A 24071-nucleotide genomic window follows, 5' to 3' on the forward strand; every position below is an offset into this window, starting at 1 on the left:
AACCCTTATGTATTCACCCTATAACACTTGATGTGCTTTCACAGGGAAGGGGGGGGATTATTCAGGAGCAGGCAGCATGACAGAAGGGGAGTTAATCTCATGCTGCATGTCTAGCAGACTATACCCTCAAACTCAGCAATGACAGCACGCTGGAACATTAAAATGCAATCCCTAACCCTCAACACACCTGCACCGCAGCTATATGAGGCTTTTGAGTTCATTAATTGAGGCCTGATCTGATATGCTTTACCCTCTGAGCTTCAGCTCGGGACGTGAATACTTGTGCCTTAGCTGTAAGTAAAAGTGGGGGTGGGAAATGAAAACTAACAATAAGCAAGCCACATGCTTCCCAAAAGAAAATGAAGAGAACCACACTGAGCTCTGCATCCACAGGCTTTCTGATGCAGCATCCCTTTAGTGTTCCTGCAGTTAGAGAACAGGGAAAAGAAGTAAGCTGCCCCTCTCCCCTGTGCTGGCAATAAGCCTCAAAGTGACCACATGCAGCACAACAGGCTTCAAAAGCAGGTGCTGGGCAAGGGAGGGGAAGAACCAAAACCAGAGGTGGGAAGAGCACCTGCCCTGAATGGCCACGCTCGTATCAGCACCTGCTCAGTAGGTGCATCCTGACAAAGGGCTGCTCTCCACGTTAGAGACTGCAGCCTCCGCAGGAGCATCGGGAGCGCAGGAGCTAACTACTGCTTTTGGAAGGTGATCTGTGTCCAGGGAGCACAGAACTCGCAGAAAAACACTGAAAAGCAACCACGTGCAGCATCTTCACTCTTACTGTTTGTACTTGGGCACGGGGCACCTTCTCTGCAAAGGCCTGTGGGCATGCCAAACTGGACATACTGTTACGAAGGGGAGGAGGATATCCCGTTTTCTTGGTCAGAACGGTGAGAACCTCCAAACAAAAGCATGGAAAGCAATTTTACCACCATTAAGGCTGCCAGCTCGCTCATGTCTCCATTCCAGGACTCTCCCTGCCCTCTCCCTGCCGCTAGCCATCCTCAGGCCAGGGGTCCTGCCCTTCTGCCCCAACCTTCTCATGCGCTGCAGCACTGCTCCCTGCATTTCTCTCAATTTCACTTGCCCAACTCCCAAAGCTCTCCAGAGCTCCACCTCTGCCTACACCTTTGTGCTTATCTTCTTTGCTCCCACCCTGGGCTGCATCCCTGCCCCTTTCCTTATCAATCCGATTTCACACACACCAGCCTTCATGGCTTCTCCCATGCCCTCTTGCATGCTCACACAGGTTCCCCAGAGCCTAATCACGTTCCTGTTGAAGTCAGCAGCAAAGCTGCCTTATTGGGCTTCTCTGGGGCCAGACCCAGACCCTTCACCATTCTCCTGCATGAAAAATCTCCCCTTTCCACGGATCTCTTCTCTAGAGGGAGGAAACTGTGATTGTTCTGGATTCTCTGTGCCCTCTGGCTTCCAACCAGTCGCCAAACATCTAAATACTTGGCACTGCCTCCCTGCTGTACAGTACTGATGTGCCCAGCTCAGTCATCCACGAGGAGGGCAGTGCAATGTCCACCTAATGAGTCCTGGGGCAGGTAGCCCTCTCTAGCAAGGCTCTTTCCACCACATCCTGCACTTGAAAGGAATTAACTTGGAATCAGACGGCTCCCGTGACTGGGGCTGGCTCCATCCCAGCTCCGCAGGTTTCTCTGATTGGTTCCCAGTAGTTTTGGCACCAGTTGCTGCGCCCCAGGGAAGTGGGACACAAGAAATGAAGCTAGAGGGATTGCATTAAATACTCACAAGTAACATAATTAAAAAAGAAAGGGAGAGTGAGAAAGATCAACTTTGCTGGAGCATCACAGGTTTTCATTTTGGGTGGAGGGACTGAAGTCTAGATATTGAAGGGAAGAGGGAGCTCAGAGCCAGTTCTGGCACATCTTGTTAGCTATGGGCAACTTCCCTGTGTTGGGAAGCAAGGCAAGAGGGCTTCTTGCTAGGAGAAACCCAGTGTCTGACTCCTAAGGGGCTGAGCTGCCCCAGTTCAGCCCACTGGTTTCACATGGAGCGTGAGCAGATCAGCCCCTCTGGGAAGGGAGAAAGCGCGCTCTGATGTCAGGCTTCCAAAATTAGAGGCCTCTCTTGAAACCCCATCACCTTCACTTTCTTGTGCCATGACTTGCCCTTCTGCAAAATGGGTGTAGGGCCCCACCCTTGCTGGGTGGTGCAGGCTTGTGATTGAATTCTTGGGGCTCCCCAGATGAAAGGCCGTCAAGAACTCCGAGTCCTCTCCTTATTACCGATGAGCCATTCTCCAGCAAGCACAAGAGTCATCTCCATGCACAGTAGTTCGTGCAAGTCACCGCTTAAAAGGGTGCCGGGCAACCTCAGTAGTGGTTTGACAGCGACAACCATGCCTTGAGCTTAGTTTCTATTGTGGACACAATTGTTACATCCCCCTAGGCAGGTCCATCCTGGGCTTGTCCCCTGTGAGCCTAGAAAACATCTCCCAAAGGGTGATAGAAGCCCTGTTGGAGCAGGGAGTTTGCACAAAGAGATGTATCTGTCTCTCCCTCATCTCTAAGATAGCTTAGAAATGGCTGTACAGGATACATTGCCAGTGGACCAAGGCCACAAGTGTAGGAAATACCTTATAAACTCAGGTTGCTCTTAAGCCTGGAGCAGGAAAGCAGTTTATGAACTGACTGCAGCTGGATCTTAAGGACCCAGCCATGTCTGAAGCCAGTCTGGGTTGCTGTCAACTGTCACTGGCTAACATAACCAGCGGTCTCAGTCCAGCTCTTGAGAAGAGGTTTTAAAAGGCCAAATCCTCCTTCCTACTTCCATCCCCCTTTCCCTCATAAGCTTCCCCAGAGACTCAGTGGCCTGTTTTGGAGTTCATTCCCAGCCATCTCATCTGAGGGCCTCTGCAAGGCACCAGAACAAAACTAGCTTGAAGAAGGGGTTCTTTTACATATCTGTCCTAAGCAAAACAGTGCCATATATAGAAACAGAGGACTTTCCCTCAAGCCAGGGCTTTCTCTGATGCTTTCCCAAAGGGCTGCATTTCAATGAAGAACCAGAACACACATACAAATTTATGCAATCAGTCTGTCCCTAGGACAGAGCAAGGAGACTTCAAAAGGGAAAGGCCAAGGTAGTGTTCAGCTTAGCTGTAGTGTCAGTCAAGGCAGACATGGGGCAGCCGGGCTGATTTCCAGTTCATGAAGGCTCAAGAGATGAAAAACAGATGCAAGGCTTAGGCTGATACCCCGGGGCGATGCAGAGAAGAAGAGAGAGTGAAATCTGAATTGATCCCCAGAGGGGAGAAGGAAGCAGGATGTGAACCTCCCCTTGAGAGGAGGGCAAAACAGGACTGGGATGGAAATCTGGAGGGCAGACTGAAACCTGAACTACCCACAGGGAAAAGCCAAGCAGGAACAGAAATGACATCTAGGGAACAAATGAGATTAGGGGGAGGTGGGAACACAAAGTGGAATGAAAAGCTGAGAGAGATCCCTGGGGGAAGGGAAGCCCTGATTGAGCAAAATTAAATCTGCAGGGAGTTTTGCATCCCAGATATTAATAACAAACTACCTAGCAAGTTAGGCCCTTCTTTCCACCTTCAAAAGGATGGAGGGGAGGAAGAACTTGTCTGTGGTTGAGCACAAGACTATGAATCAGAGAATCAGAGTCCATGTCCCAGCACTGCTAGGGAGCAGGTCCCTGGATTACAATACACCTTAATGTCCACAGGCAACTCTCCTATAAAGCATCCATTGATTTCAACAGCAATCGCAGTACTCAGCATCTTTGGGAAAAGCCAGGTAGTCAGTGTGTGTCTGCTTCATCTGTAAGGCAGGGTTAGACACCTCCCTACCTTCAGAGGCACCGGGATTCTCAATTCACCAGCAAAGAACCTTCAGACGTGTGGGTGGAAAGTACCAAACAGGGTCAGAGTGTTAGTAATGGCACTGAAAAAGAGCCACCAGTGAGTTTACATCTCAGGTGCAGTTCGCCCACTCTGATTTCTCATATCATGCTTCTACAGGACATCAGCTATGAAGACCTGAGACAACTCACTACTACCCCATGTGCAAAACTAAGCGCTGAGCTAATGTGCGTAAGAAACACGAGGCCACTTCAATTGCATATCCTCTTTTCTTATTTTGTTCGGGATGCTTCTGTTTGCGTTCTGAAGACCCCTCCTGCCCCAGCAAGACATCTCCAAGCTACCTACTTCCCCCAGGTAAATCCATCCTAAGATCCTACTTCTAGGAAACCTGTGGGAAAGAGATGTACATCCCTCTTAAATCCCCTAACTGGTGCAAATTGAAGACAATAAACTAATAGGAGGAGAGAAACAACAGGAAGATTCAAGCTGTGCTAAGCCCAGCCCTGGACTAGCCAAGCACATTAACGCCTGCTTGTCTGTCTCAAATACGGTAAAGCCTCACACAGGATCACCTTCACATTGATACAAGTATCAAACCTGTCATTACCATTAAACAAATGATAGCCTGTCTGCAAGGGGTAGCCTTTTGCTGGAATGAAATTGCACGACATATTTGGATACAGAGCACATGCACATCCTGCTAAACCTTTCCTGCCCTGGCCACACATAACCTGTCAGCTTGATTTCAGGACAGGCATTCTCTTCCAACACAGTGTTTGAGAGCATGAAGGGGCTTGGAGAGCACCTCTCATTCCCTTCTTTGGAAGTAGGGGAGATCCAAGCCTTTGCTCCTCCCTAGCTCTCCTCCCGGAGACTGCATTGCTGCAAGGACCGACAGGTGACACGATCCTACACATCACTTCCTAGTGGAAAAGAAGTCAGTGATTCAGCATCTGTGTATTTTCCTCCTCCAGCTGCAGACCGATGCACAGCACCATGTGCTGGGCTACCGTGCACACAAGCCCTGTCGTCTCCCAAAACCATCATCCTTAGCTCCGTATGCGTATTCCAGAAGGCAATATGAACTGCAGGCACAAGATGAATTACCTGGGTCTCTAGAACAGCTCTCTTCAGAGCAGCCTACAAAAACAAACAATGCACTGTTTCCTTAAAGGCTCAACACTGCATATACCAATGGGGAGATAAACCAAACCAGACCGCAGCGGCATCACCACATTAGAGCAGGGAAAAGTTCTTGTTTCAACACTTTCAGTCCGACCTTCCCCTGGTCCCACACAATGTCCTTTCATGGCAAGACTCTGAGTAAATCTGCGAGTTCCTCAGCTCTGTTCCTGACATGCTCTGGACACGATCCCAAACCATCGAGAAGCAGATGGCCCTCTCCAGGTTGCCAGCACTGAAGGTGAAAGTTTATTACTATCTCTTTGCATTTCCCTTGATATAAACAGGAAACAAACAGCATTAGACTCGCTAAATGAAAAGCCAAACCAGATAGGCAAGGCAGAAGATGCTGCTTTTTTCACACACACCCTTTTCCCTCTCATTCACATACAAATTACTGTTGCATCCAGGTGGGAGGAGAGGTTGAAGAGTGGAGGGGTGGGGGAAAGAAACGTTTGCCAAATAGGTTGAGGGATCAGAAGGCAGCTTTCTCATAAAGCACAGGGCTGACCCACAAACTGCCTGAAAACCTCAAACTCCACAAGAGTTTCCCTCCTCCCCATTTTCAGGGTGAGAGCAGCCACAGCAGGGAATTGGTAGGCAAGTAAGGGGTCTAACCAGGTCACTCCACCCTTCTCTTCCCGCCTGGAGCGTAACATGGGAGGGAAACAGACCTGAAATGTAGGCCATCTACAAAGACTGGGGGAGAGGCTTAAACGATGTGAGATTTATGATCTTCAAAGGGATTAGCGCCCAGCACTCCAAATAAAGTCAAAGAGAGCTCAGCAGCTCTTGCATTCGGGTTGCAGTTGGGTTTCAAACCATACTTCTTGGGCTTCAGTTTGAGAACTTGAATTGCAAGGTAACAAAAAGAAGAAAGCCACCCAAAACCGACCTCAAACCCCAAACCAAAATTAAAACCCCACCAACCTCCACCCCCTAATCAAAGAGCTCAGCACCTGATCTCACACAAAAACACTCTGAGATTTCCATGTCTCCCCTCTTCCTCTTTCTCGGCACTTGAAATTTGCTTGGTGAATTGAAGATGAATTCACCAATAGCTGAGGTTAACCCGAAACGTGAGTGTATAACCCATGTGCATCTGGGCTCCTGCTCATTTCAAGTAGCTGTAATCATAATGGCTCAAGTCTACCCATGGCCTTGCTTGCTCATGCCTGCGTCCACTCGCATGGACTGTTACAACCCGAGCCCTGGCATGGCTGGAAGAACGCTTCATGTGGGGAATCAAACCAGATGAAAGAAAAACCCCAAACAACACAAGAACACAACATTAAAATAAGCTTTCTCACAGGCTTCTGCTTTTCAAACCTCAATAGGTCCCCAGTCAAGTTTGATGCTCAGTGACACAAACAGGCACAAATGAAAGGGAGTTTGTAGAACCCTTGTGGTGGAAGGGGAGAAGAAGAGGATGCTACAAAAGGCTGTCACAAAACCCCAATCTCTTTTTGGGAGGAGGACATTTCTATGAAGCTGAGTCTGGCCCAAACCCTACTGAAGCTGTCTGCCCCATCTGCTCACTCAGTGACATGCAGAGGACTAGGACCTCTAACAATGGGTCAGATCATCAGCGGTTGTAAATCAGCACTCCTTCACCACAGTCAATAACGTTTCCTTGATTAACCTCAGCCCAGCTTCCAGTTCTAACATCTTTGTGGTGCTGCCATAGGAAAAGTTTGCAGCATGCAGCGATCTTCTACTTTCATGGCTTATTTCTGTCTTGGGGGAATTTTCTTTTATCACTACTTATAAGCAGATTGGATTCCGCTCTTGGCGTGCAGAAAGCCTGTGCTCTGGGCTCTGCAATCCCCAGAGCTGGAGACACAAGTCTTTTTGTTTTCAGCTCGGTATTCCAAAAACCTGGAAGATGGCTGAACGTGTTAAGACACCTTTGATAGGAAGTTCCGACCCACCCAAAGCCAAGAGCAGCCAAACCAAACAAACAAACAGCAGCTTGCTGACATCTGTCAGACCAGAGCCACCAAGGCAAGCTGGAAGGACAGAGAAGTCACAGTGAGAAGCTTCAGCTGCCCATCTGCTGCGAGTAGGAAGCCTTTGCATTCAAGGAGACAGGGGTTGCTTCCAGCTGTATGAAACAGGAGGATAACAACGACCACAGCAAAGACAACGGTCCCTGACATGTTTGCTTGCAATTAGGGCTCGCTTGCCCTGCAAGAAACACTTCCTTTTATCTGCTGTCCCTTTCCCCACTGTCTTACATAGAGGAATCTGTCATTGGAGGCAGGCCTGGTCTTGACCTGTGCACTCCAAGACCTCAAACCACCTCCTCTTCAGTCCTTGCTGATACTCCTGTGAGTCAGCCCTGTGCTCTTAGGCTCGCATACCACAGCGCTTTCAGCGCCAGTGTCACAAACAGTGGAAACGCATGGGGTTTTGGGGTGGGATTTGCACGTTTGCCAGTGTAACTGAGGTCCCTTGGGTTTCTAAATGACAATGGGAAAAACTAAAAAGCCAGAAAAAGCCCAAAGCAAATGGTGATTTAAAGAAACTCTATAATTAACTGAACTTCTGTGAAATAGGAAGGCCTGGAAACCAGGAGTTTAATCTGTCATCCTATCCCACAAGGGGAATTGCGAAGAATTTATGCGGTCTCTTTAATGGTAGCTTCTGACCTAACAGTTTTATCTCTTAGCAGTAGCTGCCTGAGACTCAGCAAGATGAGCAATTAAAAAACAATAAGGCAAGAAAGCAGGAGAATACCAGGGAGCGTCTTACCTGCCTGTTAAAGTCCAGCCCATTCTGTTCACTCCCTACAAGAAACAAACAGATATCTCAGGATTAATGACAGCACTGATTTAAACTTTCCCCGACTTAGAACACACATAATCAAAGACACACGGCTGGCCCAGCTCAGTTTGTTGTAAGAGCAAGGAGAGGAGGAGGAGGAGGAAGGTGGAATCAACGCGAAGGCAGCAATGGAAATACAAAGGCAGCTTTTGCAACGTTTGGAGGTATCAGCCTTTGCTGAAGTTAAACAGAAGAGCTTCTGCCCTGGAGATACCTGGCCAAGCAGTGAGGGTGGGGGAAAGCTCACTGACTGCAAGGGAGATTCCAGCAGAGGTGAGCTGGAGGACGTTACAAATACCCAGGGAAATCCATGACCATGGCACTGTACATAAAAGAAGAATCGACTGTGGGAGAAGCTAGCAAACAGGTGGCCGAGGCTGTGAACAGGGATCTTCGGGAACCCATGTGGCACCGAGTAATTACGGGATATCTAAAGGAACAGAGGGTGCCGTGGGGTTGTGCTCAAGAGGCGTCTCCTTGATTCCAAGAGAGATTGGCAGGCACAGGGGGAAAAAATCAGACAGGTTTCAGCCTGAAGGTACCGCACAGGCCCTCACTCATTCCCCTTTGATGATAAACATTCCCCCCCCCCCTTCCATCACACCTGCCAAATTCATCAAGAATATCACAGAGGAAAAGCTGTATGCTCCATAGATATGAATGCTTTAAGGGATTCCACGAAGCCTCTTTAGTTGCAAAGGCAACCCCAAGAAACCCCTTCCCTTTGCAATCCATTCCCTAAGTCATTCTCTTCTAATCCAACTGAGCTGGTGGTAAACAGCCTGAAATTGCTCACATCCCACAGGCACAAGCCCCCAGGGCCTCTTCCTCCTGCTCTTTGGGTATAACGTTCCCCATAAAGCATAGCCCATGCCCTGTGATCTGATCAAGCTTCAACACATCATGTTTTTCGGGAGTTCATTTCTCGCTTGCATAAAGTTGGAAAGTGGTTAATAGAGGTTGTGAAGGCAGGGGTGCAAATCCAGCGCTCCCACTGACTTGCTTTCTTCAATGGAACAAGCCTCTGTCCTATATTAGCACACAGTTTTCCAGCTTGCACCATATACAATATTCCCAGGCAAGTCAGCGTGGTTCTTTTTGACCCTGAGGGGGAGCATGCTTGGTACAATTATTAGATGGCAAAACGTTTTAGAGTCAAACCATAACGATTTCATGGCACCCTGTTCTCTGCTATCTAGAAATAGCTCTGGAGATGTAATCTTCAACGTGTTAGCAGCGTTGACTGTGGAAGCTGAACTGCCTTTGTTGCTCTTGTGAGGCTGAGCTGTAGCTCTTCTGTTCCAAGCAGCACCACAGCACTATTTCATGGCAGAACAAGCTGTTTCCCCCCAGCTCTGAAATCTCCTCTATCTTCTCATCATCTGCAACTCAACCTAGATCCAGCTCTGCACCTTCTCCCCCAGCCTGCCTGCATTTCTGCTGTGCTAGAGCCTGCCCTCACTTCCTGGCTTCCTCCAGACCTTCTCAAAGCTTTTCCTCTTCCCAGTCTCAGGTCTTTATCTCCTTCCATGTAATTCCCTACTCTGCTACAGCCTCCAACTTGCCCCGTGCTTCCATGCCTCTCACCATAACCATCTGCTCCCTGACCACCCTTCTCCAGCTGCTCCTGCCCGGGGAATCGGTTCATTCATTGCGTTCCAGCTCTACGCCCCAAGAGCCAACAACTGCACACAGAACGATGGGAATGCTGATAGCGTTAATAGATGATCGCAATCAGTATCCACACACCTGAGCAGGACGGTGTGAGGATCTTCAAGGCCTGCAGTTTCTACCTTTGAAACCCTCGGCGGGTTGATGCAATCTAGAGGCTGTAGCTAAAGGGAAGAAAGGCAAGAAGAAGAGAAGGAGGAAATAAAGTTCCCAGGTGCTAAAGCAGAACAGGAAGGAAAAGGTTATCTTCTGGTTTCTCGGATACAAGAGTTTTGCTCGTGTTCAAATGCAGCGCGTTGATGAGGCAAGATCCAAAGACCTTGAGGTTAATCCCTAGGTGCCAGTGCTGATGGCTCTGAGTCACTATCGTACACCCCCAAAACTTGGAACTTGAGACACACAGCTGCAACAGAGATGCATTGCTCTGCACTGCTAACACCACGTCCAAGTTCTCCTGCGTATTGTTTCCTCCTCTTCCAGCCTTCCCATCTCTTACTTTTTCCTCCCATCACCAGCATGTGCAGCTGACAGGCTTCTGCCTTTCTTTTTCCCTTGTTCTCCTACAAGGCCAGACACAGCTTCCTGCAAGTCCTACCCTCTGCTCTCTTGCACATCCCACTGCAGATCACCAGGGGTGTTTGGGAGCGTCTCAGCCAGGTATTCGGTGACAGTGAAGCCTATGGCAAATATGCATGGAGAATGACATTAACTCAGTCGCAGCTTGGGCGTCTAAGTCTGAGATAACTGCCCCAGGCTGTCTTGGTAGACAGCAAGAAGAAATAGGCACCTCCAGAGGCCATTCATTTGACCTATCTTAGACGCCTATCTTAAGCTGAGATGAACGGCCCTCTGGAGATGACTATTTCTCTCCATTGACTACAAAGGGACCCAGGGGCAACTAGTTCAGCCTTAGATGTCCAATAGTGAGATACTTAAAACGGGGCGAGGTTATTTCTGTTCCCAGTGGTTATGTAAATAGCAGCTGGATACACAAATGTCTTCAATGTTTCAGCAGAAGTGTTTGTGCACAGATTTATTTGCAAACAAATCTTGTCTTCGTCTATTTCAGTAAAAGCTTGAGTTTAAGCAAAACTGAAGGGATCCCAGCTGCAAGCCAAGGTTTGGGTGCAGTGGGGACAACAATTCTGCTCTTTCTCTTAGATCAGTAAAATTTCTTACAAATATCATCAAATTAGACTCGTTTTCTCACAGTTTCCATCCACCTCAGGACTCGCACTGAAGCAGTCATTTCTCTCCTTAAAGGAGCAGGCTCTTCAAACAATGAGGATCTGCACTTAAGATTTAATCTTTTCTAGCTCCAGGAGATAAAAAGAAAGGAAAGTGTGTAAGCGGCAGCAGATTCTCTGCTGCTGTAAACTGCCAGGACTCCACTAATGTTAATGGAGCTTCACACCAGCCAGCAACTTGCCTCTTGCTACACCAGCCAGGCACAATGGATCCAAAATATCTGCTAGGTGCAGTCCTCGCTTCCTTAAATTCCATCAAGCAGGGGAAGCCCTGGCATTTAAATGGAGAAGGATCACTCCAAACCCCTTGCACTGTGGTTCCCAGGAGCATCCCCATCAAAGAAGCCTTCATTGCCCTCTTTACATGTGTTCTGGACAGGGGGGGGGGAAAGGCAGTGATAAGCTCAGCACAGCAGGCAAGGACTCTGCTGCTCTCCTTGGTTCACCTGGCAGCTGTTTTGCATAGCACTGGCATCAGATCTGGTGCGAGTTTGCCTGGGGAGGTTTCTCTGGGGATGGGAGCAGTAGAACAGTTCCGGACAGCTCCCCCCCCCACCTCACCCGCTGCCATTCCCCCCGCCTGGAATGCGGTGCTTGCTCTGAAAACCAAAGACAAGCAAGTGCTCTATCAGAACAGACACGATTCCCACTGGAAGCTGCTGAGCCAGTCCAGCGCTTGAGGATAAGAGCACCGGAACGGGAGCAAAGTAAAATCAGGATTGCAATGCGCCTTCATCTTTGCCAGGTAAACACATGCAGGAACATGCAGATGTCACCTATAGGGAGTGACAACCGCCCGTGGCTTCTCACCCCGTGACAAAAACAGGGCTGAAACCAGAAGGCTAACCTTATACCCCTTCCCACCCAACCCCACACTTAATTCACCCCACGGTTTGATCTCAGCTGCACAGAGGGACAGGGAATTAAAAGGTGATTTCAATCTTGAACAGGTGTTGGGGAATTCCCACAGGGAATCAGTTTTGTGCCGCATGCATCTGGGAGGGAAATTCGGAACAGCTGAACGGCGATGGAGGAACAGTGCCAGGCAGACACCAGGCAGGGGATGCAGCTGCCTGGGCTTAGATGTCTAACTTTTAGGTGTCTAATTCAGAGCCAATTGCTCTAGGCTCCCTTTACAGCCATGGAGAGGAAGCAGGCGCTTCCAGAGGGCAATTCGTCTTGCCCCCGAGATAGACGGCAGGGAGATGAATCACCTTCTGCAGATACCTATTTTCATCATTGACTGTACAAGGAGCCCAGGGTGAGCAGGTCAGACTTCAGCTTCAAAGTATTGAATATCTAAAATTAAGATGAATCTCACCTATCCTGAAGATTTTAGCACTCCAACTGATAAAGCACAACACCATCAGGGACTGGCAAAGCAGGCCAGATGCAGAGTGCCTTTCAATGTACGTTTTCTAGGAGCTGAGAAATTCAGCTGTTAAACTGAGACAAGAATCAAATCTCTCGCCTCAGACAACACGGGAAGATAAAAGATCACCCATGAGTGGGTAAAGAGCAGCCACAATTATTGCCACTATAAAAAATACTTGACCCACACACTGGAGATGGAGCAAAATGCTCACCTGCACTGAGAAGAATGTATTCTATTAAGCAAAAAAAGATCCTCAGCATCAAATACACTTAGAATTTCAATTCGCTTCAGAGACTCAAGCAAATCCCAAGTCATAGCCCTCATGCTACTCTTCCCAGCAGTCAGACCAGCTTCTCCTCCAGAACTAGCAGGGAAAGGAGCTCACTTTAATCACCTTCTCTCCATATTAGTGGCTGCATCCAGCTGCATCCAGTGGAAGCAGAAACTGCAGCTGAGCAGACACCAGTCAGTTCCCTGGATCCTGCTGGGATGCTGCTCCCAAGGCTTAAGTGCTTTTGAAAGGGAGCAGGGGAAAGTGTGAACAGGATGGGGAGTTTGAGGCAGGCGGATGGAGCTGCAGCTTTCATCTTAACCATTCTCTCTAAAGACAAAACCAGACCAAACCGGGGCATCAAGAGCATCGCCATGGGAAAGTTAAGGCTGGTTAGTGAGAAAAGTGAATCTGTGCTGACTCAGTCAGACAGCTACAGACTCCAGGGGAAGCTTTCACTGAAGACAAGTGTTTCATTTGGGTGGAAACCCCTGGGTTACAAAAACACCTTTCCTTTGTCAGCAGTGCTTCAAAGAAATCCCATCTTCTAGCCCCATTGCAGCTCCAAGTGCGACGTACCCTTCGTGTGGAGCAGGGGGGAGAAAGGAGGACAAGCAACTGTGGGAGACTGGGGCAGTTTCCAGAAGGAAACCCGAGGGCAGCAGTTGTTCCCACGGAAAACATTTCACCTGCAGGTGCTGGGAGAGGGCAAGTCTCTTCTCTTAGACCAGAGGCAAGAGGCAGATCAGACCAGCTCTTCCTTTGCCCCTCTAATTCAAGTCAAACCAGCCTTTTGTTCCCCTTTCCCCTCCCCATCGTTTTTTATCCTCTTCCATAATGGGATGTTTAAGGGGAAAAAAATAATAAAATATATAAAATATAAAATAACCCAACCTCAAACCCTAATCACCTTCATTTGAATTTCAAATACCCCCCCTCCTGGCCTCCCCCACGCCCCAACTGACTCGGAGCTGGGAATATGGAAATTTCTCCTGCTCGCCTTAAATGTGGCTGTGCTATGAAAATCATCAGCCTTATGCAAATCCTAAGCAGGCCCAATTGCCATAGCAACCAGCTGTTTCCAGCCCAACTGCTGCTGCTTTCATTTATCCGGGGCTTGTCCTGGGGCTGTGCATGGCTGCAGGGGGAAGAGACAAGAGAAATCCTGGAGGCTTTGAGGGAAGTTTCACCAGGGAGAGCAAAGGCGTAGCCAAGGACTGGGCTCAGTGTGGGGCCAGGGAAGGCCAAGTTTCCTCAAAAGGCTTAGGGCTGGCAACGTGTTCCCAGCCCCATATGAAGAGGTAACAAAAGGCAATAGAAAAGCTCAAGCTGTTGCAGCCTTTAAGCTTGCCTGCGACAAGGAGTGTCCCTGCGCACCAAGCAGCGCAGCCGGAGCGCCCACCAGCTCACCTCACACAAGCCATTGCATTGCTCAGGCTGACATCCCTCGCTTGTGCATGTTTCCTTTGGCCCGAGTTGGAAGTTGACTCGGACTTCAGAGCCACCATACCCTGTCCCAGCGTGAGCCATTGCATTTAGAGAGACCCTATCCCAACACCTGCAATTGGAATGCGATGAACAGCCTTCCCAGGGCAGAACAGGGCTCTGCTCTGCCCAGAGCTGTGCACCCATCCCTAGGAAGAGCAGCACCTGCATCACAGAGCTTACACCCAGGCAATGAGGTGGGAGAAAAGGTCAGGACGTTCACTTTGGAGCCGAGGAACAGACATAGACTTAATTAAGTTTGCGGCAGAGAGACAGACTGAGACATGGTCTCTGCTTTTCCATCTGCCCCGGTATGGATTTAATGCAAAAAGCAGGGACAAAGAAACCAGAGCACTGGGAGGAGGTTTGTTTGGAAGGAAGCTCTGGTGTCCAGTTTAAGAGCTGCCCTTGGGCTCTCTCCTCCACTGCCATGGGACCTTAGGTGTCTGGCAGCTGCAGAGGAATAAAGTATCTGATGCTGACACCCCTCTATAGGCACAAGGTAGTTGAAGTTGAGGATGCAGGGTGAGAAGAATGACATGCATAGTGTCCAAAAGGGGCACTTTGCAATACCATAGGAGCGGATGCATAGCTCCTTACCCTTTTCATTTTCCTGGGATCTAAAGGAAAGGGTCTTTCTTACTGTCAGAGAGAAGGCATCTGCTTTATTGCTTCCCAATGCACTCAGATAGGTTACCAGAGGTGTGAGGGCTATATAACCCTGCTACCATGGCCACCAGAGCCCATCTTTCTGGCTCCATGTGCCTTCCCCAGGAAACCCCACTCCTCTACCTGGCTGCTGCTCTTCAGGATCCCAGAGCTGAGCAAAGCCATGGGGTCAGCCAAGCACCACCAACCCGAGGAGTGATAGCGACTGCTCCCAAGGCAGAAATAGTGCTGTGGGGCTGCCCTATATTGCACCCACACATACACACCCCAAGTGCTGGGGTGCCCATCGCACCCCGCCCTGGGCTCCTGGCAGGCTGGCCAGTTCCCCGTGTTACAGGGTGGGGAGAGAAGATGTTCGGAGCGCCTGCAGCTATTCAGTTACCGATGGTTGTGTTTGAAGAGCTTCCCTATCGCCCTTTTGGCTTCCCCCCCATAGCCTCAACAGATGAAATCAAAGGGAAGTAGCTTTGCTTGGTGTAACCTGTTTTGATCAAGCAGATAAACGGGGAACAAGTGTCTGACACAAACAAACAGACAGACAGAGGCAAGTCCCACCTCAGCATTTTGTTGCATCAGATAGAGAGCGCTTAGATAAACCACAAGAAGGGGGAGATCTCTGCCTCTCGGCTGGAAGACCAGGGGCGACACTCTGCAGTGCCAAGCCCCCACAGTTCCCATAAAAAAAATCAACCCAGAACTTGCTGGCAGGGCTTTCATCAGTTTAAAAAGATGAAAAGAGCTCCGAGCCAAGCAGAAAACTCACGCTTGTCATTACCCCCCATGGAGTCAGCGGAACTGCCTGTGAGCCCAGCCACAGCCGAGCATTAAACTGGGTTGGCACCACACAGGACAGGGTGAAAAGGACCTTCAAACAGCAGAGATGACCCGGTGCTCCCATCGGGGCCGACCTACACAGCTCCTGGGCCATGGGGGAAGGCGGTTGAACCTACATCCCTCGCAGGAGGGGCTCATGCCTATCATGTACCTTGACAAAAAAGGCAGAATTAACACCAAAGAAGAGTTGATTTACAGGACTGTTTAGGGTATGTGATATGCCTTAGGTTTATATATCTATTTTTTCACTCTGTTTTCTGTGAAATGGCAAAATTTCACTATAACCAGAAGACATGGAGGGGTGGGTGAAATCAAGCAAAGACGGGGGTTTGGAGAGCATCTTATTAAATAGAACAACTTTGAAGCCTTTCCTGTGGAATTGGTGTGGATGGAAAGAAAAAAAAACCCTTAACTTTCCTAACCCCCTGTGAAAGATGAACCGTTTTGCCAATTTTCTCTAAAAAAGAACACCCCCCGCTATTATTTTAAACACTTTCAAAGTAAAACAATGCCCCAAATTACCCTTTCCCCCCCCCCTCCCCAAGCCTAGAACTGGCGGAGATATGAAAGGATGAGATTATGCTTTTGACTACTGACACTTCCCATCAGATCTTCAGGCATCAGGTTTAGATCAAGGGCTGGGTTTACAAAAGCATTTTGGCACCCAGCTCCCTTCAGTACTTTTTTAATTCTTCTTGGAGCCAGTCTGCATCTTTTAGTGATGAAAGGCCCTTGTAAATATGCACCTCGAAGGATTTCCATTCTTTATAAGCTCTGTTATTGTTAGGTTGGTAACTGCCCTCTCCTTTGGGGGTAACAAAGTCCCGGGGAAGCTGTGTGGATTGGGCCAGTGCATCAGGAAACGGGTCTTCAATTAAGGAGTCATCGGGAAAGAGATTTTCCCACATGAAGCTAGTAAACAAAGCACTGAACTAGGAGGTGTTGCAGTAAATATTCCTCTGCCGACGTGTATAAGGGCAAATAAAAACTTCCAGGGAAGTGCAGTACAAAGGGCTCTGTTGTTTATAAACAGAATGGTCGGGAAGAGGAGAGAAAAAAACCGGAGCCTGACGAAGATGCGCAGAGGCTTTAGGTAAAGCAGGAAGCCGACCCTCCGTGCGCTTGGCTGGTGGGCATTGCCAGTGGGGCTGATGTGCCAGGTTACAGCACATCGACAGCTGAGCAAGAGCTTGTGGTCCTGCCCCGAGCATCCCGTTCTCCGAGTTGCTGTGGGACAGGAGCGCTTGTGCTGGTCGCTAAAGACCCCTATAAGCAGCTCGTAACTGCCTGTAGAGTTTCTCATCATAGCCAAAGCTCTTGTGGTGATCTCCGGAGATCCCAAACGGATCAACCACTCACAGGCAAAGTAATTTAAGCAGGTTCCTTGCATCAGTCCGCAGGGAAGTGTGGCTCTTGTGCAAATGAAGGCGATTGACTTGCTCTGATTTCCCTGCTTGATTTGAAGGCTCCTGGAGCAGAGCGAATGCTGCTGCAAACGTTTTTGTTATTTTAAAACAAATTGACTTCAACTTCTCTGCTTTCTTTTCTCGGTTACCACCCGAAAGAGGTGCTACAGCTAACACTAATGGCTCTCTGGGAAGCTTAAGCTGAAAAACACGTTATCCAATCAACCAGGGTGCCAGCTTCTCACCTATTTAACACTATTGACTGCAACATCAGCAGCCAGAGTCTCCCACTGCATTGATGCCGATGCCAACCCCCAAACACCGTCTCTCGAGGAAGCTTTCCCTAATCTTAACTCGGCTTTGCTACCCATTAATTCTGCATGCCAAGACGCAGGAAAGACATCAACTTCAGGATTTGTTTTAAAGAGCTCGGGATGTTGGGGACATATTTGCTGCTAAGTGGCTCGGAAACAGCCTCCTTCAAGAGACGGTTTGGAGTCATTGAAAGCCCTGAACAAAAGCTGACCGGACCAGAGTCAGTCAGAGCTCATGGCCGTGAATAGAACCAGGTCCCATCTCTACCTTAGATTATGTCAAATAACAGCTTAATAGCTAAGAGCACAGAGGGTTTCTAGTCCTCAGTGTAAGGTGTAAATAAAGGGGCAGTTTTAGCCTCATTAAAACATTCCTGGAGCTCCCTGCCTTTATCGGGGTCTCTTTATTTATAAGTAATCTCAAATGACAGAAGAGAAACAGTAAAATCATTCCATGTTAATCTGCTGTTACACATCCCCCCCCCCCAGGTTTAGGGCTCTTCATTACTCAAAGAACAATGATCCTTCTATATTATCTCTACCAGCTTTGGTGTTGAAGGTGTTTATTTCCAAGCCTATAATAAACCACAAGGTTTCTAATAATCTTAATTTCTTACACCAAGTGGGTGCTAAAAATACTTCTTACTGCTGTTTATTTGCCTAAAAAGGAATCTGACCATGAGCCTCTGTGAAATTATATTCCTGTAATTTCACAGATTACAGGTGGAGGCAGTCAGAAGTGATGCCAGAAAAGACAGAACTGATTTTCCTGGTGTGTATCGCACCTTGTGGCAATGCAGAAGCTGGCTGGTAACCTGGCAGAAATCAGTGCTAACACCAGCACTATCATCTTCAAAGGATCACCCTGTTCCTCAGCTTTACATATGCAAGGAAAACTGGGGTTTCCAGCCTGGGAGCAGTGAGAGTCTGAGCAGCCATCGGGTGGGAGCAATGGAGATGAGAAACCCAATCATGCTTCAAGGTGAAGAGCAATAAATTTTTGCTGGAACTACCTGGCTGGATTTGAATATTCCCCAAATCCCTCCCATTTTTCTACATACATGTGGCCAAAAAAGGCTTAGTCCCCAGGGAGCTTTGTCTACAGAAGCATTCCTGATACGAACCCTGGGTAAGACGAAGAGGTGTTTCTGCCAAACAGAGTGGACCAAGACTATTTCAATAGCATTATTCCTTTGCCAAGCCATAAGCATATTTCCATGCTAAAATCACAGAGGACATTACTGAGGCACAAACTGATTCAGTGCTGCTACAGAAGGCTCTTGCATGCTGATCAAGATACAAACGCAATCCTAGTCCAGAGCACATTCTTGATCAACTCCCAGGCTGGTTGGAAGAGCTCAATGTACCAGCAACAGGAGTCAAGCAAAGCACAGGCAGAAACTTCCAGCACCCATGCCCCCCATTTCTTTGCTTTCCCCTCCCTCCTTGCTCGCTCCCCACATCCCAGACCCTCCTTACCTGGCTCCACCTGGTCAGGTTCATGCCGAGTATCTGTGGAATCTGCTGCATCACCGCTCATCTTGATCTCTGGAAAAGGAGGCACAACTGATTTTAATAACAGGTCACAGTCCCAGGCAACAGGCACATGTGGCTTCCACTAAACAGCACAAATGAATGTGTAATTATAATAAACCATCAGACTTTCAAATTTCTGATTCCTCAACATACAGTCACTAGAATATTCATCAGCTCCGAGGATGCACTTTCCCTCCTGTTGCTCTTCGTATCCCTCTCCCCCCTCCCCAATTTGCTGCTCTGCTCTCACTTCTTACATTCCTTCTTCTCCTCTTCTTCCACCTTCTTCTCCTGAACAAGGGATGAGGAGCCATTAAAACACTGAGAACACTCTCAACCCCACAGACCTCTCCCCTAAGCTTTATATAGACTTCCCAAGCCAGCTGGTGTGGCTCCCAGGTTAATGCTGCGCTCACACCTGTGGAGGCAGTGGATCCCTCTCAGCCTTCCCTTCTACATCCTTTCCTTGTCCCTCAAGATGGCTCAGCCAGGCCAGTGCTTGGTGCTATATGAAGCACATGCATGGAGGACCGGTCTCAGAAAGATGCTCTAGGGAGGGTAGTGAAGTCTCTCTTCTCCTCTCCTCCTTTGCAAACCCAGCTTGTTTCCCTCGGTACGTTTGATCCCTATGTGCACAATATTTACCCTGCTTTCTCCCACATACCTGTGCTCACAGCCCTCGCAAAGCACCAAGAAGCTGCCTCGCTCCAAAGCACTGTCCCCAGCCCAGGAGCAAGAAGAGTGCTCCTGCATGCTTCCCCCCATCCTTATCAGTGCCAATAGATTTGTCATTTACCCTTGAAGTGATGGCCGCCACCACACCCGGGGCCACTTTCTCCTTCGGGGACAGCTGAAAGAAAAGGTGGGAATAGTCAACTTCACACTGGCTTGCTCATCCCCTCTTTAAGAGTCAAAGTCCACACCAGGGAGAGAAGGAAGAATATCTATTCAAATTGAGAGGGACAGGACACCCCCCTCGCCTCTTCTACCCTTCCCATGGGGATTTTAACTCTTTCCCGGCTATCTGGGGAATAAAACCCCCAAAAGATAACATTTTGGTCTGAAGAGCTAACTGATTTGCATGTGCTTCCTGCAGCCAGTCCCTGCCACAGAGCTCACCCCATTTGCATCGGGTAATAACAACACTGTGGAAGCAGGACCGGTGTTTGCTGTGGTTTTGCCGGGGTAGAAAAGGCAGGTGGAAGCCTTCTTAAAGGCATCATGCAAACCTTTTCCTCTTTCCTAGATATGCTTGTCTGATTTCCTAGCAGCCAAAAGGGTGGGGAGAATCCTATAGGTTTTTATACCTATTTCCCTCTATTACTCACACTAAAGCAGGCAGGCCTTTCGGTTTTGTTTGCTCAGGTTTTCCTTTCCCCTAATCAAACTTCCCAGTGTGCCAATAGCTCCTTTTCGGCCAAAATGGAAAAAGTTTTGCTTTGGTTGAAGTTTGAAACTTTTTATTCAGCAAATGAAGAAAGGAAAAGACAAGATCTTATACCAGGGACCAAATGCAGAAGCACTCACGTACTGAACAAGCTTCTTTTCCTGCATTGAGGAACAAGGTGGAAAAGGAGAGAGAAGCGACTTGTGGGATTTTCCTCCTCCTCCCCCCCCTTCAAATAAACCCTCTGCAATTAAGACATGAAAATTTAGTGGGGCTTCTAAGCATTTCTACTGCAGGAAGAGTAATTATCATCAGCTATAAACATCTTCTGGTCTTGTCATACTGCCAAGGGACCCTAACTTAGGCAATCTACAAAGCGCAAAGTTATACTTGGTGCCAAAGAGTATCTTAAAAGAGAAAGCTTGATTCTCATAAAATAGAGGAAGAGAAATCTTAAGTCAGGCAGAAGTTCAGTGCCTGCTTTAGTGAGAAAGAACCAAACCAAGATATGCTCTGATTCTCCCATACGTAGAGCAGAAGTTTATTTTCACACAAATTCCTCCTAGGTACACAAGTTATTGCAGTTTAAATACCATGGGGAAGACAAATAACGACAGCAAGCAAAAGAAAACCCTTTTGATCAGAGCCTGATCTCAGTGGTGTGGGGCTGGCCACCTTTTGTACGCCTATGGACAGCAGTGAAGGCATCACCTTCCAAGGGATCCTTAAGAACAAGAAGCAGGCATACAGAAGAACCACTTTCCAATACAAGTGTAGCCAATATACGGGCAACACCTTATTTATTGACACCCAGTATATATATCTCATATATACACCCAACATATACAGTCCTCTACTATAAACAAGGACAGAGTGATGCACCTGGATTTGACTGTCCCTTCCATCTTGCCTCAAGACAAGAGACAGGCTGTGAGCCTTTGAGCCCACCCGAATGCAGGCTCCTTCCATGCAGCTTTGCAGGGCTGGCAACAAGCAGGGAATAAGCAGGCTTAGGAAAAAAATCTCTGGGAAAAATAAAGCAACTTAGGCCTGCCTAAGTCCTGACCACAGACCTATTAGGAGCCGCCACTGCGGCCTGGGCCATATTAAAAATGTGCTGCTCTACCTCAGCTAGCAAACATACCTGGAGTAGGGGTAGTCTGGTTTGTTCACCCAGACCAGTGCAGACACTTCTCTGGGGATGGATCTGCATCTCTATTTTTGCTGAAACAAACGCTGTCAGCAAATAAAGCTTTCCCAAGCCCTAGGAATATCCTAGTGGTTGTTCAGACACGGGCACTAGGGTAAACCAGCCTGATGACTTTAAAAGGGAAAAAGCAAGCTGCTGGTGGTGGGAGCTCAGCTTGGCTTCAGACCTGAAGCTGATTTGAATTTTCTGTGCTTTAAATGCCCAAGCCCCTCTGGAGGTGAAGTACCCAAATGCCTGGGGAGAAGGTGGTGGTAATGCTGCTGCAAGGAAACCTTCTGAGCAGGAAGCAGGGCATGCAACGCCCAAGCAGCCCACCTTCACCATGCACATTGCGTCTTCACAGGCAGGGAAGAAGCAGCACCTCTGCAAGCTCTTGCTGCTCAGGGACTCCAGGACTGAACATGGGAGTTGCCTTTGCAGAAGGGTGAAGAAACACACACACACACACACACACACCCCATCAGTGCTAGGGTCTGGCACATGAATTTGGACCCAACCTGGTGTCCCTCCATGCAAAAACACCGCTTAAAACTGATGCCCGTCTGGAAGGCAGCAGGGTGGGATGATGTGGGAGAATGGAAGATCAGCACGCACCCGGCTCTGCGCAGCTCCCAGCCAAATCCACCCTGGGAGTGATGCCACTGGCTTTGACAGCGGGCACAGTATCGATCTGGGGAATCTTCTCATGAAGAAAGAGTCGCCCACAAGCCAAGCAGATGGGTGGATAGGAGCCTGCGGGGGATGCGTCCCCGAGAGACAGCACACACAAGCACACCCAGCGCAGGTGCTCAGACTAGTCGGGCTCACACGCCGAGCCAAGACCACGAGCCTCACGCCTCCCGCAGCCTCTGCTCATGGCCGGCATTGGGGCTCCCCTGCTGCCTTCCCCATGGCTGGCACAGGGAGCCTGCCTGCACAGTGGGGTGCTGGTCGCCTCGGAGGGGCTGCTGGTACCCCAGAGCCAGGGGGAGGTTGCAACGCACCCATGGAGCAGGGGCTTTGGCCATCTCTGCAGGCTGACACGTTGTTAAGTGACGGCATTTCTGCAGCATCTCCCTTGCCCTGCAGGCCTGTCCACGAGCCCACCTTCAGGCAGAGCCTGTTGAGGGGCTGCAAGCATTGAGCATGGACCCCTGGGTCTCCCCTTCGCAGCAGGACCACCAAATACCCGAGTTTCACTGCAGCGTGCCAATAGGTACACAAAAGGAACGAGACTGATGGATGTATCCACCCTCTCCCTTCCAAACCTGGGGACAACACGCAGTGCTTTGTGCTGCACAAAGCACTGGGCATAGGTCAGTAGCAGGGTACATGGCTCCCAACACCCCACTGCCTGCCCCTGCCGCAGAAGGGGCTGTCAGTATCTGGCCTTCATTGCTTCCACTGCTCTGCTTCTGCCCCAGCATCATCCTCAGCCCTGGTATACCTGGAGATGCAGTCGTTCCCCTCGAGCACAGGGGCTTGAGCTGGGGCAGAAGTTAAGCTCACTCACTCTGTTTCTGCTCAATCTCCAAAGGATTTGGCAGTGATTGCTCTGGTTCCCCAGCTGATTGTATAGGGGAGGTCTGCTCACAGGAGATGTGAGGCTACCCAAGCCGTATCTCTGGATCAGACCCCCTAGAAGGAGTCTCTGTCCTCCCGAGTATCCCTGTTCATTCGTTCCTTGCTCAGCCCAGTCTCCGACAGCTCCCTCCTCATTCATTCCTCCCTCCTTTTCCCTCTTTGTCATTAACTTTTCCCCTTCCAACCCATGTCCTATCTCACTCTCATTCACACACACACACCCTCTCACTCCTCCCAGCTTTATCCCACAGGTCAGGCACTACACGCTCACTTTCCAGGTACCCGAGAGACTTCTGCGCTCTGCTCCCTGACCCACGTTAGGGCTGGCAGCGTGAGCGATGCGCCCACATCGTGGGCACGGCTTGGCAGCCCCCTAAGTAGGATCAGGGCAGCATCCATCCCCAGGTGGGAATGCGGGCACTTAGCCTGGCACTCCAGCGGGAGAGAAGAGGAGGGAAAGGAAGGGAGGGGAGGTCACAGGAATCACAGCAGCCCCATTTCCTGCCCAAGCCCACGGTCTCAGCCACACGGCGAGCTCCAAGCCCGCTCCTTCCTCAAGTGCTCTTTACCTGCGTGCACAGACTCCAGGTTCACCATCCTGCTGGCGGAGGGAAATCCGCGGTGCGCCCAGCCTCCTGCCGTCAGCCCCAGGTTGCCAGGGGCTGCCAGTTTGCCCTCCCTCCTCTGCCACCCGCTGCCTCTCAAACCGGGCGTGGGTCCGCTCCCGAAGGGACCTAGAGCTCCATTGCCTGTTGCCATGCAGGGCCAGGTGAGCATGCGGCTCCACGCCACGCCTCGCCCCACCTCCGGCTCCCTCGGGTGCCCTGACACCCAGCAGCCTGGCGCCTGGCCCATGCAAAAGCTCCCATTTGCATATTAGTAACTCGGGAATAGATGAGTCCCTGCAGCGCTACCAGGGCGTGGGGTGGGGTGGGAAGGAGGGGAGGGAGGAAGGAAGGTGGTTTTGCCCGCCCTCAGCTGCACAGATACACCCCGCAGCACCTGCCTGCTGGGCTGCGAGCGAGGGGCTGCATCCCAGTTGTGCCCTCGTGGATAAGCTTTGAGCTCTGCCCTTTGCAATGCATGGGTAAGAGAGGCCGAGGCATCCGGCCAGGATGGGCAGCACCAGCAAGGGAAGGTGTGCACGCTGTGGGAACAGTCCCCGTCCGTCCCCCCCAGTAAGCAGAATGTGACCACTGATAAACCCCAGGGTCTGCTCACAGTGAGCCTGTGTGGCTG

At 49.6% G+C, this 24071-nt stretch overlaps 1 protein-coding gene across 2 annotated transcripts in view; it reads right to left on the reverse strand.

The window, feature by feature from the left end:
- Nucleotides 1–23687, reverse strand: part of POU2F3 (POU class 2 homeobox 3) — a 40667-nt gene extending 16980 nt beyond the window's left edge. Inside the window, exons 1-4 of one of the 2 annotated variants that reach the window (XM_061476041.1) lie at nucleotides 23402–23687; nucleotides 19469–19522; nucleotides 18616–18684; nucleotides 7793–7827 (exon numbers count right to left, since the gene is read on the reverse strand). In XM_061476041.1, coding sequence (XP_061332025.1) covers nucleotides 7793–7827; nucleotides 18616–18684; nucleotides 19469–19522; nucleotides 23402–23687 — 444 coding nt within the window. The remainder of the gene's footprint in view (nucleotides 1–7792; nucleotides 7828–18615; nucleotides 18685–19468; nucleotides 19523–23401) is intronic. The other variant, XM_061476042.1, reaches the window with a different exon arrangement.
- Between the last annotated feature and the right edge of the window lie 384 nt (nucleotides 23688–24071).

The sequence above is a fragment of the Pezoporus flaviventris genome, unplaced genomic scaffold, assembly GCF_033815535.1.
Source record: "Pezoporus flaviventris isolate CSIRO_AGI_PZ_B2104156 unplaced genomic scaffold, CSIRO_AGI_Pfla_v1 ptg000093l, whole genome shotgun sequence".
Taxonomy (NCBI): Eukaryota; Metazoa; Chordata; class Aves; order Psittaciformes; family Psittacidae; genus Pezoporus; species Pezoporus flaviventris.